The sequence below is a fragment of the Podarcis pityusensis genome, assembly GCF_964106645.2.
Source record: "Podarcis pityusensis genome assembly, chromosome: 6".
NCBI lineage: Eukaryota > Metazoa > Chordata > Lepidosauria > Squamata > Lacertidae > Podarcis > Podarcis pityusensis.
Genome location: NC_138030.1, coordinates 61,138,497 through 61,153,786, shown reverse-complemented (window position 1 = coordinate 61,153,786; position 15,290 = coordinate 61,138,497). Strand labels below are relative to the sequence as shown.

General features: G+C 41.6%; 1 protein-coding gene and 1 long non-coding RNA gene across 15 annotated transcripts in view; one reads left to right on the top strand and one right to left on the bottom strand.

Annotated features, from left to right (window-relative positions):
* The window catches only part of DOCK7 (dedicator of cytokinesis 7), a 108,746-nt gene that overhangs the window by 16,109 nt on the left and 77,347 nt on the right, over positions 1-15,290 (top strand). For all 14 annotated transcript variants that reach the window (XM_081011725.1, XM_081011721.1, XM_081011718.1 and 11 more), the window contains exons 3-7: positions 7,953-8,128; positions 9,300-9,368; positions 12,216-12,345; positions 12,458-12,670; positions 13,402-13,487. In XM_081011725.1, coding sequence (XP_080867851.1) covers positions 7,953-8,128; positions 9,300-9,368; positions 12,216-12,345; positions 12,458-12,670; positions 13,402-13,487 — 674 coding nt within the window. The remainder of the gene's footprint in view (positions 1-7,952; positions 8,129-9,299; positions 9,369-12,215; positions 12,346-12,457; positions 12,671-13,401; positions 13,488-15,290) is intronic.
* On the bottom strand, positions 498-2,862 carry LOC308480420. The gene is made up of 3 exons (XR_013988097.1): positions 2,838-2,862; positions 1,459-1,509; positions 498-606 (listed from the first exon to the last, which is right to left on the bottom strand). It is a non-coding gene; the product is annotated as an uncharacterized lncRNA (long non-coding RNA).

The following is a 15,290-nucleotide window of genomic DNA, read 5'->3' as shown; positions in this document are numbered from 1 at the left end:
CCAGGGAAGGACAAAGTCGATAGGAAGCAGAGTTTTATTTCCGAGCTAGTAAGGGGACATAACAGTGAAGAATAACAGAGCCTTAAAGACAAAACGCTTGAGCGTCCTTGTAACAGTCCAGTTATAAACATTTGAGACAGGGTTTTATAATGCAAGCACTGACAACCTTAACTCTACCTGTGCACATTTCCCAACGGAGCCGGGTGAAGGATAATAGTTTATATAAACTCAATCTATCAAGCTGGTATCTTACTTTAGTTAAGGGCTGTGTGCACATTTATATAGATATAATATATGTATATCTTTAGGATGGCAGTTTCCTCATAAGAGGTGTGAACCGCTGAAGAAGGCAGAATGTTTATTGCAATTACTGGAATATGCCAAAGGTAGTCATGATGAGTGGCTCTTTGTTCTGGTGCAGCTGATGGAGCTCTTTCCCAGTTATTTTAATACAGCTGTAGAAAAACACACACAGCCAATCTGGTGTGCCTGCACAGCCCTGATGTCGTTGCTCCCCTGTCCACATCCATGTAGGCTGTAGTGACTGGTGTTGGTGGGGTGGCTCCACAGCTCTGCCACACCATTCCATCTGCTGGTGACCATTGCCTAATACATGTGTGGGGAAAATAAGTTGGAATCAGTTGTCAGTTAAAATTCAGCATGATCTTGGCTGTCATGACCTCCAGTGCTAGGCTATTGCACAGTTATAGCTGATAGGTGTCCCTCTTCAACCCTGATGCATGTCTCCTCTGAAATAAGTCCTATTTAGTGTCTTAAGACTTGCTCTCAGGTAAGCAAGTGTAGGATTTCAGCCTTAGGAGCTTAGCAGATTTCCAAACTTAATGGCCGTTGCTTCTCTATTTTGTAATTCTTGCACAGCTTGTTTACCTTGTGGTGACTGTACCTTGACTAGTTGATTTTACTGTTGCATTCATAAATGCAACAGTACAACGAGGACAACTTGAAGGAGTTCCAACTACTCCAGTTTCTCCCTAGGGATGCTATATAGAAATACTTTGACATTTAAAACAGGTTTTTCAAGAAAGGAGAACTAAGCTTTCAAGGCAGCTTGTTCTCATGTCTAGGCTAAATTGTGTTTAAACTTACAATTTAAATGCATTTTTGCCCTGCTCTTTGCAGTACAGTGGTACCTTGGTTGTCAAATTTAATCTGTTCTGGGAGTCCGTTTGACTCCTGGAACCGTTCGAAAACCAAGGCGCAGCTTCCGATTGGCTGCAGGAGCTTCCTGCACTCAATTGGAAGCCGCGTCGGATGTTCAGCTTCCAAAAAAGTTCGCAAACTGGAACACTTACTTCCGGGTTTGCGGCGTTCAGGAGTCAAGCCATTCAACAACCAAGGTACCACTGTACGGAGTGTGTACTGAGATTCAAACGGATAGAGCCGCAGAAGGCTTTATGGTATATGTATTCTTACAGAGTGATTAAAGTTGTGCCTTACCGGTTTTCCCAATTGTATGCTGGCAGGGTGGCACCTTGTCTCCTGTAGTTTCTGAAAGTTTTGTTGAGTTAGATGTTTAGCCAGAAACACAAAGCATACTTAATAGTATTGCAGGAAGTTAATGCACCAAACAAATAACAGTTGTTTGAAATATCCCTATAAAGAGCAGCATGTATAAAATAAGATGTTACTTGCAGAAATAACAAACTATTTTCCATAGCAAGAATCATAACGTTGTCAAAACTTACATCCTATCTGAAACAATATTTGGTAGGGATGAATTATATTCCCTGTGCTCACTGATAATAATAAACACCAGAAGTGGTTAGACGTTATTGATGCTATAACTATTCTCCATGGTCCATTGACAGAATGTTAACAAAAATAGGGTGTGGTTGGAATCGCATAACAAGAGAATGACTAATATCAAAGATCGAAACAGAAGAAAAAATATTTAAGAGGAATTGTTGACCAAAACGCATTATCTGAGGTCATGTTCATGTGACCTTTGGGTGTGTAGTAGCTACAAAAGAAAATATTTTAAAATAGAGGTATTCTGTCTCTTGGTGAGACTGGTAGGGTTGTATGCTTCTGCTGCGATGTTCAAAAGCCAACTTTTGGCATCCTTCATAAATGCATATTTTCGGTGGTATCCTAAGAGCTGGATTTTCTGATGTATGACAGCGGATGCACTGTTGATTGTAAAATGACATAGGTGAGCGTGTGCCAGATTTTCTTGTAGTAGGAAATGTTGGTATGAATAGGCCCTGCAACTGAAACAAGAAGAATTTAACTCAAAAGAATCAATTTCACTTTCTTCTTTTCTTATATAGCTTGCCTGGGAGCATTGTTGCCTGTTACACGTTAGTCCTGTTTCTCTGCTTTTATATGGGCTTTCAATTTTTACAGTGAAAATAATGATACCTTCGCCAATGTTCCTTTGAAAAAGCACTTGAAAGCTTGACTGGCACAATATCCTATGTCCTGATATGGCTTATTGAGGAAAGGTCATAACATTGTTTTCTTAATAGGAACTGGCAACCTGTTCATCAGGAGGGCGGTGCCAACAAATCCCTTATAGCCAGAAAGGAGATAGGTTGACCTTCCAAAGCTTGCTTTCTCCGCCTCTCCACCATAAAATGCCAGAGTTTAAAATAATGCGTTTGTCTTTCATCTGCCAATAAGCTGACACAAACTAGTTCCTCTTCATAACCAAGAATTTATGTTTTGCCTGTTTACTCAGGTGTTAGGCAGTATTTCTGACTGCACAGATGGTGAGGCTAATGTTGGCTTCTGGGTTTGACATTTATGTTTGTTTACATCTTCATGCTATAATAGTCTACTGAAGAGGTGTAGGCACAAAAATGTGAATGCCTTACCTGATTCCGGATGCTGATGAGCTCCTGTAGCCGTTGTTGACATCAGTTCTCATTATGAAGTTCCTGGAATGTGTTGGCAGTTTTACTTCCATTTCATAAAAGGAAAGACATTACTTGAATAAGGACGTTTGTGAACACTCTGCACCTAAAATAGAAACATTATTGTTTTAACTCTTATTGTTTTAACATTATTGCTCTAATCATGTCTCCCTTGGCTCCCAGTACTTTTTCCCCACAGATTGTTCTAGCCTTTTTCAGTCATACTCTCTTTCCCTATAAGCAAATCAAAAATTTAATGTGTGCATTTGCCTTGGAATATGGCTGGCCCATATTTAGTCATGTATCACCCAGTGGCCTGTGCTGAACTATTTTATATACTGTGTCCTCTCCAGATGTTTTGACCTACAATTTCCACCAGTGGCCAATGCCATACTGGCTGGTGAGGGTGGGGTAATGGAAGTTGTAGTTGAAAACATCTGGAGGGTACCAGATCAGATCAGAGAAGTCTGTACAATGTCATGAGAACATGTGCATTGTAGTGTATAAAGTATTGAGTGTCCTTGGAGAATCTCTCAGCCAGCAGTGGTGGGAGGGGCTGCATTGCTTACATGACCTCCTGTCACTGCCATTGGTCTGGCATATCAGGAGCATGAAGGGGAGAGCTTGGCATGATGCAAATACACTAGCAGGAGCTCTGGATTGGCTCTGCTGGTGCGTTTGCACTCCACCAGCCTTGCTGCCTCCTCACCCCTTGCCTTTGTCTTCCCAGTACACTGCAGGAATGGCAGTGTTGGGAGGTCAGGTAAGAAGCTGAGCAAGCCTCTACTGCTCTTAGCCTATCATTCTTCACCTACCATATTTTGTTGTAAAATAAGGCACCCTATATATGGTTTTCTTGGCAGGAATTGATTCAAATTGATGGAGAAATAATAAATACAGTTGCCCCACAATCACCGTGATGCATGATGATAATTTATACTTTATTTTGTGAAGGATGACGGTGTGCTGGGAGGGGCAGCCAGTCTATAATTAGAAATATCTTTTCCTCTTTTAGTGAAGATGAGGATTTGAAAAAAAAAACAACCAAATACAGCACATTACCTGCCCACATCAGTTTGTACTCAGTTTAAAAGTGTGTCCCATTTATTTTCTTCCCTGTCTGTGTAGCTGATTATCTCTGTGTTTCTTTCACGTACAGTTTAACACTTAGGTCTTCATAGGGTTGTAGGGCACTCTTGCTTTGCAGCACCACAGTGGCACACCAAATTTGTGCTTTCCCTCCAGCTTCCTTCAACAGCAGAACATAGCAATTTAGAGGGCTAGGATGCTACTGATTATGGTGATCACATGTTGTGGAGAGAGAGAGAGGGTGTTCCTGGTGGGAACAATGTTTCTGCATGGGAAAAGGGAGGGGGACCATTTCAGATGTTGAAATCACATGGTGAATTTGGGCAAAGGCAACAGAATCTATCCCACAGGCAATGTATGTCACCATATCACCAGTTCAGAATGAATATATCCATTCAGTGTTTCTGATAGCAGGGCAAATGTGTTTCACTTTGAACACATCAGCAGTTTACTCTAATCTCAAATGACCAAGAATTGGTACCTAAAAGTATTTTTAGCATTTTAGTCTTTGGCATGATTGAACCGGAGATATTGTATTTGTAGAACTGCTGACCTTCTGGCCTCTCTCCTTATGGGAGTGCAACTATTGCCTCTATTCTTCTCTCTTTAAAGTGTTGCACTGAAGCTATGCCTGTAAAGTGTTTGTCTGTCTCAAAGCTCTTAGAGACCAGTGCTCTGCTTATTTGAGAATATGGTGACACAAAGTGTTGATTCATGTAAGCAAATGCAGAGGCTGCGTTTTGACATCATGCTGAACTATAGCTTGACAGAATGTGAATGGGGCTAGGCAGGCGTTGAGTTCATGCTCCCTGCCATCCCATTCCCATTGAGAAACTGTGCCTACTGGTTTGTGTGGTATGGTTTGTGTGAAACAAGCCAACTTGAATTATCTGTTTGGAGCAAAAAAAATGGAAGCTTCCAAGCTGCTCCTTGCAGCCGTACCAGGGCAATATGGTTTAGCATGACATTCAAACACAGTTGCAGATTGGGATATCAAACCCTCTTGACCTAGGACCAAATCCTGACTTTCTAAGGGGCAACCAAGCTTTATGCATTGTTTGGTCAGCCATCCCTTCTTAGCTTAAGGTGATTCTCTTCAGAATTCTAGCTTCATATGAAGAGTATTTCTGTTTCCCATAATCACTTTTTGACCGTGACTGGGAGGTCTATATCGTTTATACTGTTTGTTTATGTGTGTATTAGGCTTTGTAGGGTTTATTTTGAAGTCTTCAGCCACTCAATAACCAGCCTATCAATCTGAACCATTTTGCTTGAGCACCTTTCCCCCTTTCTTTTGCAAAAAGCAAGTTTACTAATTCAGTCTTAACTTTGCAGCCCTGTATGAGAAGGAAGGTCAGATCAAAGGCTTTGCTTTGCATTTGGAATTGATTTTGAAAGTAATGGAGGTGTTGCCTTGGAGGCTTTGCTAAACGCTGACATAGCAGCTAAGGCAGTACTCAGGTTTTCATGACTTGGTGATGCCTAAGGGTGGAAATGTCTCTCTCCTGAGTCACCTTGATGATTTTTGCTTAGGCTTGTAGTATAATGGAAAGCGACACAGCCCTGTAAAGTATAAAACCAGTGCATTTGTAGCACTCATTTGCTAGAATTGGACTGAGTGTAGCATTGCTTTATTTCAAGAAAATGAAAGACTCAGAATAAGAATGCAATTATTTTTGACCTACTTCTGTAATACTGTACTTCTTAAGTTCCATAGAGTTTGTTTTGGACCAGAATGTAGAACCTGGGCATGTGCAACATAAGAAGATGCCTTATAAAGAATCTGACCATTGGTCCATCAAACTTAGTAATGTCTACTCTGACTGGCAGCTGCACTCTAGCATTTCAAGCGGAGGTCTTTCCCAGATGGGGATTGAACCTGGGACCTTATGCATTCAAAAAGCATGTGCTCTGCCACTGAGCCACAGCCTTTCCTGTGAACAGAATTTGTTTAATTCACTTCTGTGAAACCCTTCAGTAGAAATATTCTCAGGGAGTCTCACATACTTCACAAAAGTGAAGGATTAAAGCAACAACGAAGCTAAAAAGGTTAAGGCAGTGAATAAAACAAGCAATAGTAAAAAACAAAAACAAACCATCACTGTTTAGATTTATGAGTAGGTGGCAGTCAAATCTCCCTAGGAAGACTGTTTCATTGAGGAGGTGAATCAAGTTCCCATCCCAGTCATATCACCTGGATGAGGGTTTCTGATAATGATTTTCAGGGAGATTGGTGTGGAAGTAGGCATTCCTTCAGATACCTAGACTCAATTCCTGGGCCACAGAGTAACCTCCCTGTAGCTGTCTTGTGAATATTATGTTCCAATTGGCATGTCCCCTGTGAAGTTTGGACCATCTGTTTCCTTTCACCAGGCAGAAGATGATAATATAGTGCACACCAAGTGTTGGACCAGGATCTCCAGATTCCTTGCATAATTGTAGCTCGTGTTTTGTCTGTCCCCAAAATGAGCCATTAAGTTATGATGATGATGGGCGCGAGCTTCAATAAAATTAGGTGCTGGCTTTCACAGGGTCCGTTATCCATCATGAGCCAGGCATAATAATAAGACTTGAGAATATTCAAAGAGTTCTGTATATGTGTATTATTACCCCCAGATTGCAGACAGGGGTGGGACTGTGACTGAGAGGATAATGGTCTGTGAAAGGTCACCTAGCAAATTCATGGCTGATCTGAGACCTGAACCAACTACTCCCCAGCTCATATCTCACTCCTCTTAGCCACTGTGCTACATCACACCACATTTGGGAGGAGAGGACAGAACTCCTGGAACTAGCCTCTATAAGAAGAGTAAACTCTGAAACTGGAAACCCTTTATTTGGTGAGGCTGATCCATTGTTTGCTGAATCCTCTGCTCTGACATTGCACTGCTCCTGCTGGTAGTCTACTTACAAAATCTCTTAAATTCACAAGAAAGCGGGACGCTGGGGCTCATCAACCTGGGAAGAAGAGAAGGAGAAGGAAGACTCTGATCCTAAACCTCTGCTGCCTTGTGGGATATCTTCCGAAGAAGAAAAGGCTGAGGAGTAAACCCTACTACAAAAATCCAGAGGGGAGTGCCAAAGTTGGTGCCTTGTACCCCTCCTTTCAGCAACTTCTGCAGCCAAGCTGGTGCCAAACGTATTTCTCTGCTTGTCTTTGGGCCACATCAGCAAGGCTCAAATAGTATGTGTGTGTTGTTTTCTGGGCAGCCCAGGACCTCCATACACACCGCCCAGGCTAGTGCCCTGGGAAGGCACTTGGGTGTTGCTAACACAGCAGTTTGACTTCACCCCCAGAGGTATACTTCATTGTCTTTTGAGATACAAGAAAGCACAGGAAAGCAACTTGCATACCATCTTGAAGGGCATAAAACTTGTGCCTTTGCAACACATGAGCTAAATAGCATGACTAATTTCTGCAGGATATATGTGCAGAACAGTTTGTTTTTGCTTTAGTTACTACATTTATATCCTGCCTTTCTTCCATGACTGAAATTAATGCAGTTTACATGGGGTTCTTCCACTAAGGCACTGACAAGAGCCATACCTTGGCTTCAGCAAGATGCCTCTTCAGAACAGGCTCTGAGATTTTGATTTGATGTTGTTGATATCCCATCTTCTAGTCCATGTGCTTTTATGGGGATGACTGTTGAGCCTAGCAAGGACTTGATGGTCTGCATGGCTGTCTAGCTGTTTTCTGTGGGAGTGGTGACTGAGGGCTATTACTACAGGAGATAAATGTTTTTCCCAGTGAGGGAACAAAGCAGTTACCATCTGGATGTGTCTGTACTTGTGATTTTGGCCTGGAAACCTTAACATCTAATGAAATTGGCAGTCCTGTATATTTCTGGGCAGGCTTAGATATTGATATTTTTCAGCTGCAGAGGAAAACAAAATATGCAGAGCGGGGAAATTAAGTACAGATCTATTTATTTTAAAATAGCCAAATGCTGACACTTTTAGTATAACTTTTCTTTATCTTCATAGGTGCCTCTTACTGAGCCTGTGGATCCAGTGGATTTGGAAGAATACCTCCTTACACATCCACTTGCAGTGGATTGCGGCCCTTTGAGAGACTTGCTTGAATTTCCTTTGGACGATATTGAAGTTATCTACAGTCCTCGAGAATGCAGAACGATTGTGTCAGCAGTACCCGAAGAGAGGTAAGGGCTAACCAACAGAAACCATGGCCCATACTTGCAGCTGAGCAGGTATGGGAGATGGCCTGGCTGAAGCCATTAACAGGAGTTGGACTTTTTTATCCCCATATTCTTCTCTTCCTTCGCCACTCAAAACTATACACTGGAGCCAGGACAGCTTTGAGAGCAAAGAAAGCACAAGTTATACAGGTACAGAGAGATGGCAGTGGTGGCAGAATCAGAGTGTGGGGCATTGAGAAGGGAACTGTACCCCTTGAAATTCTCAGTTGATCTGAGAAGCAAAGGGAAAGAAAGTGAATTGATTGCGAGTCTAAAAAGCAGAGGCCCTGTGTCACATGTACCGTATTTTTTGCTCTATAAGATGCACCAGACCATAAGACGCACCTAGTTTTTGGAAGAGGAAAACAAGAAAAAAATATTCTGAATCCCAGAAGCCAGGACAGCAAGCGGGATCGCTGCGCAGCGATCCCGCTTTCTGTCCTGGCTTATGGGATAGCCGTGCACAGCCTCTCCTGGGCAGCAGGATGAAGGCTCCCACTGCCCGGGAGAGGCTGCGCGTGGCTAAAGCTCCCCCAAGAACCGCGCTCCCTTTAAAGAGCGCACGGAGTGTGTGTGCAGCTCTTTAAAGGGAGCGCTGAGCTGAGCCTCCCACTTGCATTCACTCCATAAGACGTGAACACATTCCCCCTTTTTATAGAGCGAAAAATACGGTAACTTATGACATAAAGGTGGAGAAAGCACGTTAATAAACATTGAATGAAGGAAAGTGGGGCAACCTGTATGCACTTGTGATGACTGGAAATGTAGCAGATGTTTACAGCTGTATTTATTACAGTGGTACCTTGGTTCCCGAACTTAATCCATTCCAGAAGTCAGTTCGACTCCTGAAACCATTTGAAAAACAAGGCATGGCTTCTGATTGGCTGCAGGAGCTTCCTGCACTCAAGCGGAAGCTGCGCTGGACGTTCAGCTTCCGAAAAACGTTCACAGACTGGAACACTTACTTCCAGGTTTGTGGTGTTTGGAAGCCAATTTGTTCGGCAACTAAGCCGTTCAGGAACCAAGGTTCCACTGTACTGGGGTATTAAATGGTAGTTCAGCCTGTCAGTCTAAAATGAAATAAGATGTTTGTGATTTGAAGAGACCATTTACAGTTATTTCTCCCTCTCTATAGTGAAATGGACCCTCACGTGAGGGATTGCGTAAGAAGTTACACAGAAGACTGGGCCATTGTGAACAGAAAGTAAGTTGTGTATTTAAAGTTATATATTTGAAGAGATGCCCTTCAGCTGTGTGTGTTGGGCGGGGGGACTGATTTTCAGAATGCAGTTGCTGTAGCTATCAGTAACTATTCAGAGCCGATGTAAGACCGTACTGCTATTTTAGTTATCACTTTTAGGCAGGTGCCCTTAAGGATGACTTCATGAAAAGGGGGAGACAACTTTTCTGAATGCGTTGGAGGGAATAATGGAGAAAGTATGAGTCACCTATTCATATTCTTTTCCCCCATCTTTTTGCTGTGGATACTTATGGGAAGCAAGTTAGATGAAAGGGCTTGCCGTATGCAGTCAAGATGTTTGCAATGGAGCAGTTCAGCAGTCAGTGGGATGACTCATAAATCGTGTCAGAATAGAGCCTTTTTGCGTGAGACTAGAGTATATGCCAAGCTCACTTGTCCTCCCAGCGCTTTTGTAATCACTTGGTAAAACCACTATTAACTACTCAAACGATTTATATAATTAGGTAGAAAAGAAAATGCCAAGATGAGGAATAAAACGAATAAGAAAATAATAATAATAGTGGAAAAGGTTGATAACAAGAAATGGAAGGCGGTAGGAAATAACCCTCTTTCGATGGTGCAGGAGTGTCATTTTCTCTGTGTGCAGGTTCAGATTATCATTCACAACTTTATGAACTGTGGTTTATGAGTCTAGGAATAGGCATTGGGGCAGAGGGCTCCTCGCTCACCCTTCCTCCCCTCCCCTTGTGTGACAACTTTGACACTTCATTCCTGGCTTTGTGTTAAGCCACAGTTCCCTTTATATCTGAACTGGGGTAATTCTGGCTGAACGTCAGTTAACAAACCAGGCTAACAGGTCAGGTTCAGAAGGAGGTAGACAAGATGGTGTTTGCCAGTTTTGGCCGCCGCTGTTTCTCATCTGGTTCTGCCTTTATAGTAGAGCACAATATTTGTACACTGCCTAGAGAAATTTTGCCCTCCATGCTGACTGGGACTGAGGGAAAGCTGTACTCCAGTACATCTGAAGGGCACCAGGAAGGTGAAGGCTGACATAGAGCGATGCTGATAAAATATGGAATGTTTTAAAAGTAAAATTATCTAGTAGCAATGTTAAATATGTTAATGTTATTGGGCCTTCTCAGGCATATCAGGCAATCCTAGCCAGACAGCCCTATTACGAGCAATCTATTCCATTTGGCAACCCCTTGTGTTCTGTGTCATGCCTGGTTCCACCCATAAGCCTTTTGTCCCCCACCCTTCTTTGCAGTCAGAATGCAGACTGCAGTGAGACAGGAGAGTGCTGTCTGCTTCTCAGGAGGCCAGAATAAATGTACATATTTCCCAAGAGTTGTCATTAGTAGTCCCAGTAATGCACTCTTCAGATGTGCAGGTGAAATAGAGGAGGAAGGGCAGAGAGTTGTCACATACCCATCAAGATCACATACAGAAAGAATAATTTTAATTTGGCTTCCGGGAAAATGGTAACACCTTGAGGATGGGCAACTCTGAGAATAATAGGCAAGAATGATTGCAATATTGCAACTGCCTTGATTGTCAGAACACATATGGGTTTATCCCAATATAGCCAGCACTGCTGACAGACACTGTTGTCTGCTATAATAATGGTGGCTCCTGGACATTTACCTTTGGAGCTTTCTGATTTATATACTAGAGCAGGATTTGAGAATTTGTGTTCCTCCAGATGTTATTGGACTTCAACTCCGTTAAGCCCCATCAAGCATGGCCAATAGTCAGGAGAGATGGGAGTTGTAATTCAGCAACATACATAGTAGGCATGGAAACCTTTGGCGCTCCAGATGTTGCTGGACTACAGCTCCCATCATCCCTAGCAAGCACAGCCAGGGATGATGGGAGTTGTAGTACAGCAACAACTGGAGGGCCAGAGATTACCCTCACCTGCTCTAAAGTTTCATCAGCCTTTGTCAGATGATCTGTACCAATATTACTGAGAGCCAGTTCATGCACAATGCCTGTGTATACAGATTAGACATTTTTTATGGTGTGGAGAAAGTGAATCGATCTCATTAAAAAAAGAATTATATGGGCCTTTGGTCTCATCCACCAGGGCTCTTCCTGTATTCTGATTAAAAGCCACTGAGTTGCAACGATAGAATACGGTAGATGGGCTAAACATCAAATTGATACAGTAGCCTTTATAATAGTCAAAGACAGTGGTTCCCAACTGGTGGTCCATGGAACCCAGGAGGTCCGTGGCACCATTCACGTAACAAAAACTACCATAGAGGTATCACAAATTTCAGAAGTAGAGGGTCATGGCTTGGCTTTTGAAAAACGGGGTCCGCAGTAGTTAGATAATTGGGAACCACTGGTCAAGAAGACCTTGAAAACAGCCGTGCTAAAACAAGCAAATAAACAAATAAATGCTGTCATACTTGGATTGCTTATAAAAAATACTTAGTGATTTAATGAGGTGAAGGATACAGTCTACTAGGACAAATTGTTTGCATTTAGCTACATCGTGGTACACTTCAAGTATTCCATTGCTGATCGACGGGTGCTTATGCTTATAGGATTATATGGTCACAGCAGGAGTCATTTCTTATTGCAACCAGGAAAAGTAACCAGTATGAGTTGATTTTTAATTCTGCAAGTCTAAATATCCTACACTGGAATCAACACCTGCAGTCAAAGAAGAGAAAATGCTGTTTTCAAAAATTCCTGTTACAGAACTTGATGGACAGCATGATGCTGTCAAGAGTAGCAAAAAGTATTTTCTGGGGAGGGCATTAAGCTTTCAGATGTTGCTCACCATTTCTGCTTGGTTTTGTAGAGGAGAGACACTGCTTAATACAATCTGTTTTTGAATAGATATCACAAACTGGGAACAGGATTTAACCCCAACACATTAGACAAACAGAAGGAGAGGCAAAAAGGCCTACCCAAACAGATATTTGAGTCTGATGACGCTCCGGATGGCAACAATTACCAGGATGAACAAGTAGGTGCTTTATGAAGCCTGCATCTTAAAAAAAAAATTCACTGTGTTAAAAATACATGTGACATTTTCCATATTTCACTTTACATGTTTGGTTTAATTTCTTCAATCTCAGGATGATCTTAAAAGACGGTCCATGTCAATTGATGACACGCCACGGGGCAGTTGGGCTTGCAGTATTTTTGACTTGAAAAACTCCCTCCCAGATGCTTTGCTTCCAAATCTTCTGGATAGGACCCCAAATGAAGAAATCGACCATCAAAATGATGAACAGAGAAAGTCCAACAGACACAAGGAACTTTTTGCATTGCATCCAGCCCCAGATGAGGTATTGTGAGCTTAACTGAGACCTGTTAATACTAGCACAAAGCACACATAAGTGCCAGGTCCACCTCTGTAGCCAGATAGTGAGTGCTGGTCTATTATAGTTGGAATATATATATATATATATATATATATATATATATATATATAAAATCGACTTGAATTTCAGAAGTCATTAAAATGAGATGGGGAGGGAGAAGATAGAGGCTAAATAGCATGATGTTCTGCCATAACTTGTTGGGTTTGTAGGCCTGTAGGGCCACAGCCGTCTTAAGTGGGATGAATTTGATGAGTCTACTTTATTTATGACTAATGTTGAATACCAGTCCTAGACTTTCGACAGCGGTGTTTGCCAGCTTTTGTAGAAAGTGTACAGGGGAGTGGAGGAGCCAAAGATTTTAAAGGGATTGACCCTAAGATTGTATTTGCTTTTGTTTCCATGCAACTGCCGCCAAAGCAGCCTGTGATTAAAGCACAAATCTGGACTTTTGGATCACCTCTTTCCAAGGAATTTTCTTACAGAACTCCAATCCTTTGTTCAGTAGCTCTCCTAAATTAAACCCCTTCAGTGTTATTTATAGTTGCAGCAAAAGCCACACGCTGTTAAGCTTGAAGATTAATTTGTATTGAATAGGAGGGGAGGAAATCTACTTTGCCTTCTTTAGCCATTTAACAATACACTTTGTTTGTGGAAGGAGTGCATGCATTACTTGCTGGATTTGTGCCCGATTGCAGGAAGAACCAATAGAAAGACTGGGCATCCCTGAAATCCCCAAGGAACACTTTGGTCAGAGGCTTCTTGTGAAGTGTTTGTCTTTAAAGTAAGTAATACAGTTGTTGTTAATTTTTAAAAAATTATGCATGCTTACATTTGATCTGTCAAATCAGTGCACCTTGTATGATAATAATTGGGACCGATAGAACTACCAAGACACAATTAATTTTTCAAATTCTACATTGAGCACCTTAATGTGCAAAGAGGGCAGTAAGTCAATTAAATATTCCCATCGTACATTCAAAACGCTGGAAATAATTATAAAATAAGCTTGCCAGAATATTCAATCCTAGTCATGCTTTTGTAAAATGGTATGTACTATAGAATCATAGAATTGTAGAGTTGGAAGGGGCCATGAGGGTAATTTAGTTCAATCCCCTGCAAAGCAGGGAACTTTTGCCCAACGTGGGGGTCAAACCCACGGCCCTGAGTTTTAGGAGTCTCATGCTCTACCAGTTGAGCTACAAGGCAACAAACCCGTACATTAAAGTGGTATTGAGTGCAAGAAAGTGAAGTGCTCATTTAATGAAGGGATGTGGGATTTTGAGGTCCATTAAAATAAATAAATAAAGATTGGGCCAGATGTATTTCCCTTGGGAGAAAATTTAATGGGATCATCACTACTTGAAAGGGCCCACAAATTGAACTTGATGGTAGACCCACAGGCAGCACCTTTGAGGGTGATGTTAAGGCCTGAGTAAGTGCATATGAGTTCAGGTCGACTTTCATGTAACCTGTCCCTAAACTGTTTAGGGCTTTAAAAGTCAACACTAGCACTTTCAATTGATCCAGAAACACACAGGCAGCCAATGCAACTGGTACAATAAAGACGTAATGTCTGCAAAGTCTCACTTCATAGCAGAGACACAATTCCTTCCCTCATCCTGTTTACATCTGGCTTTCATCCCACAAACAAAGGACAATTGGCTAAAAACAACATGATTGATGTAGCTTTTTTTTTTTTTTTGAGATGAGATTTTACACCAGCAGTCAGACAACTGATTCAGTAAGACAAAGTTGAGTCTTTAAAACCATGGCTGCCTCTTTAAGACTTGAGACTTGAGGCAGTTAGCAAAGCTTTCACTGGGGAGAAGAGAAACCTGTTAAACAAGTTTAATGAAGTGGAGCTCCTGAATGTAGGGTTACCTGCAGCTGGTTCATTGCCTATAACTCTTCTCTAATAACACGAGGTAAAATTTTACTGGTATTCCCTTAGAGAAATAAAGCACAAAACTGATTTTCCACATGGCTGTATTCATCTTGTGTGTCCTCACTTAGGTCAACCCTTCTTGTTAGGGAGCTCCAGTTAGACTAGAGTGCCTCTCGTAACTGAGATATATGTTGGAATTGCTTCCTAGACGAGAGCTGCTTTTAAGCCCTGACACTAATCCAGATGATTCCATGGCATAGCCTTTTACAGGGTGTTGTACCAGAATGCAGTTCCCAGGAGAACTCTTGTACAGTGAATGGCTATATAAAAAACAAATTACAGCAGTTAATTAAGATTTTCCTTTTACAGAAACCTCTTCATATTAGATCTGAGGAAATGATGTTTGTCTTTATTGTACAGAGTTCATGTTTATCTTGTGCTCTTTTTTAAAAAAAAAGAATGAGAATTGTGTTTAGTGCCTGGAAGGACAAATATGTATATCGTTTTTATAGTTTTAGGAGCTTTAAGCCCACATGCTCAAAACTGAATTCTGATGTTTTATTTGCTTCTGAGATTTTAGTCCTTCATCATTCAGCAAAGTCCATTATAAATGAAGTAATATAAAAATGCAATAATTAGCTTTAATAATAGCAAGTGTAAAAGAGCCAAGAACAATACAGGTATCGATAAACAAACTAG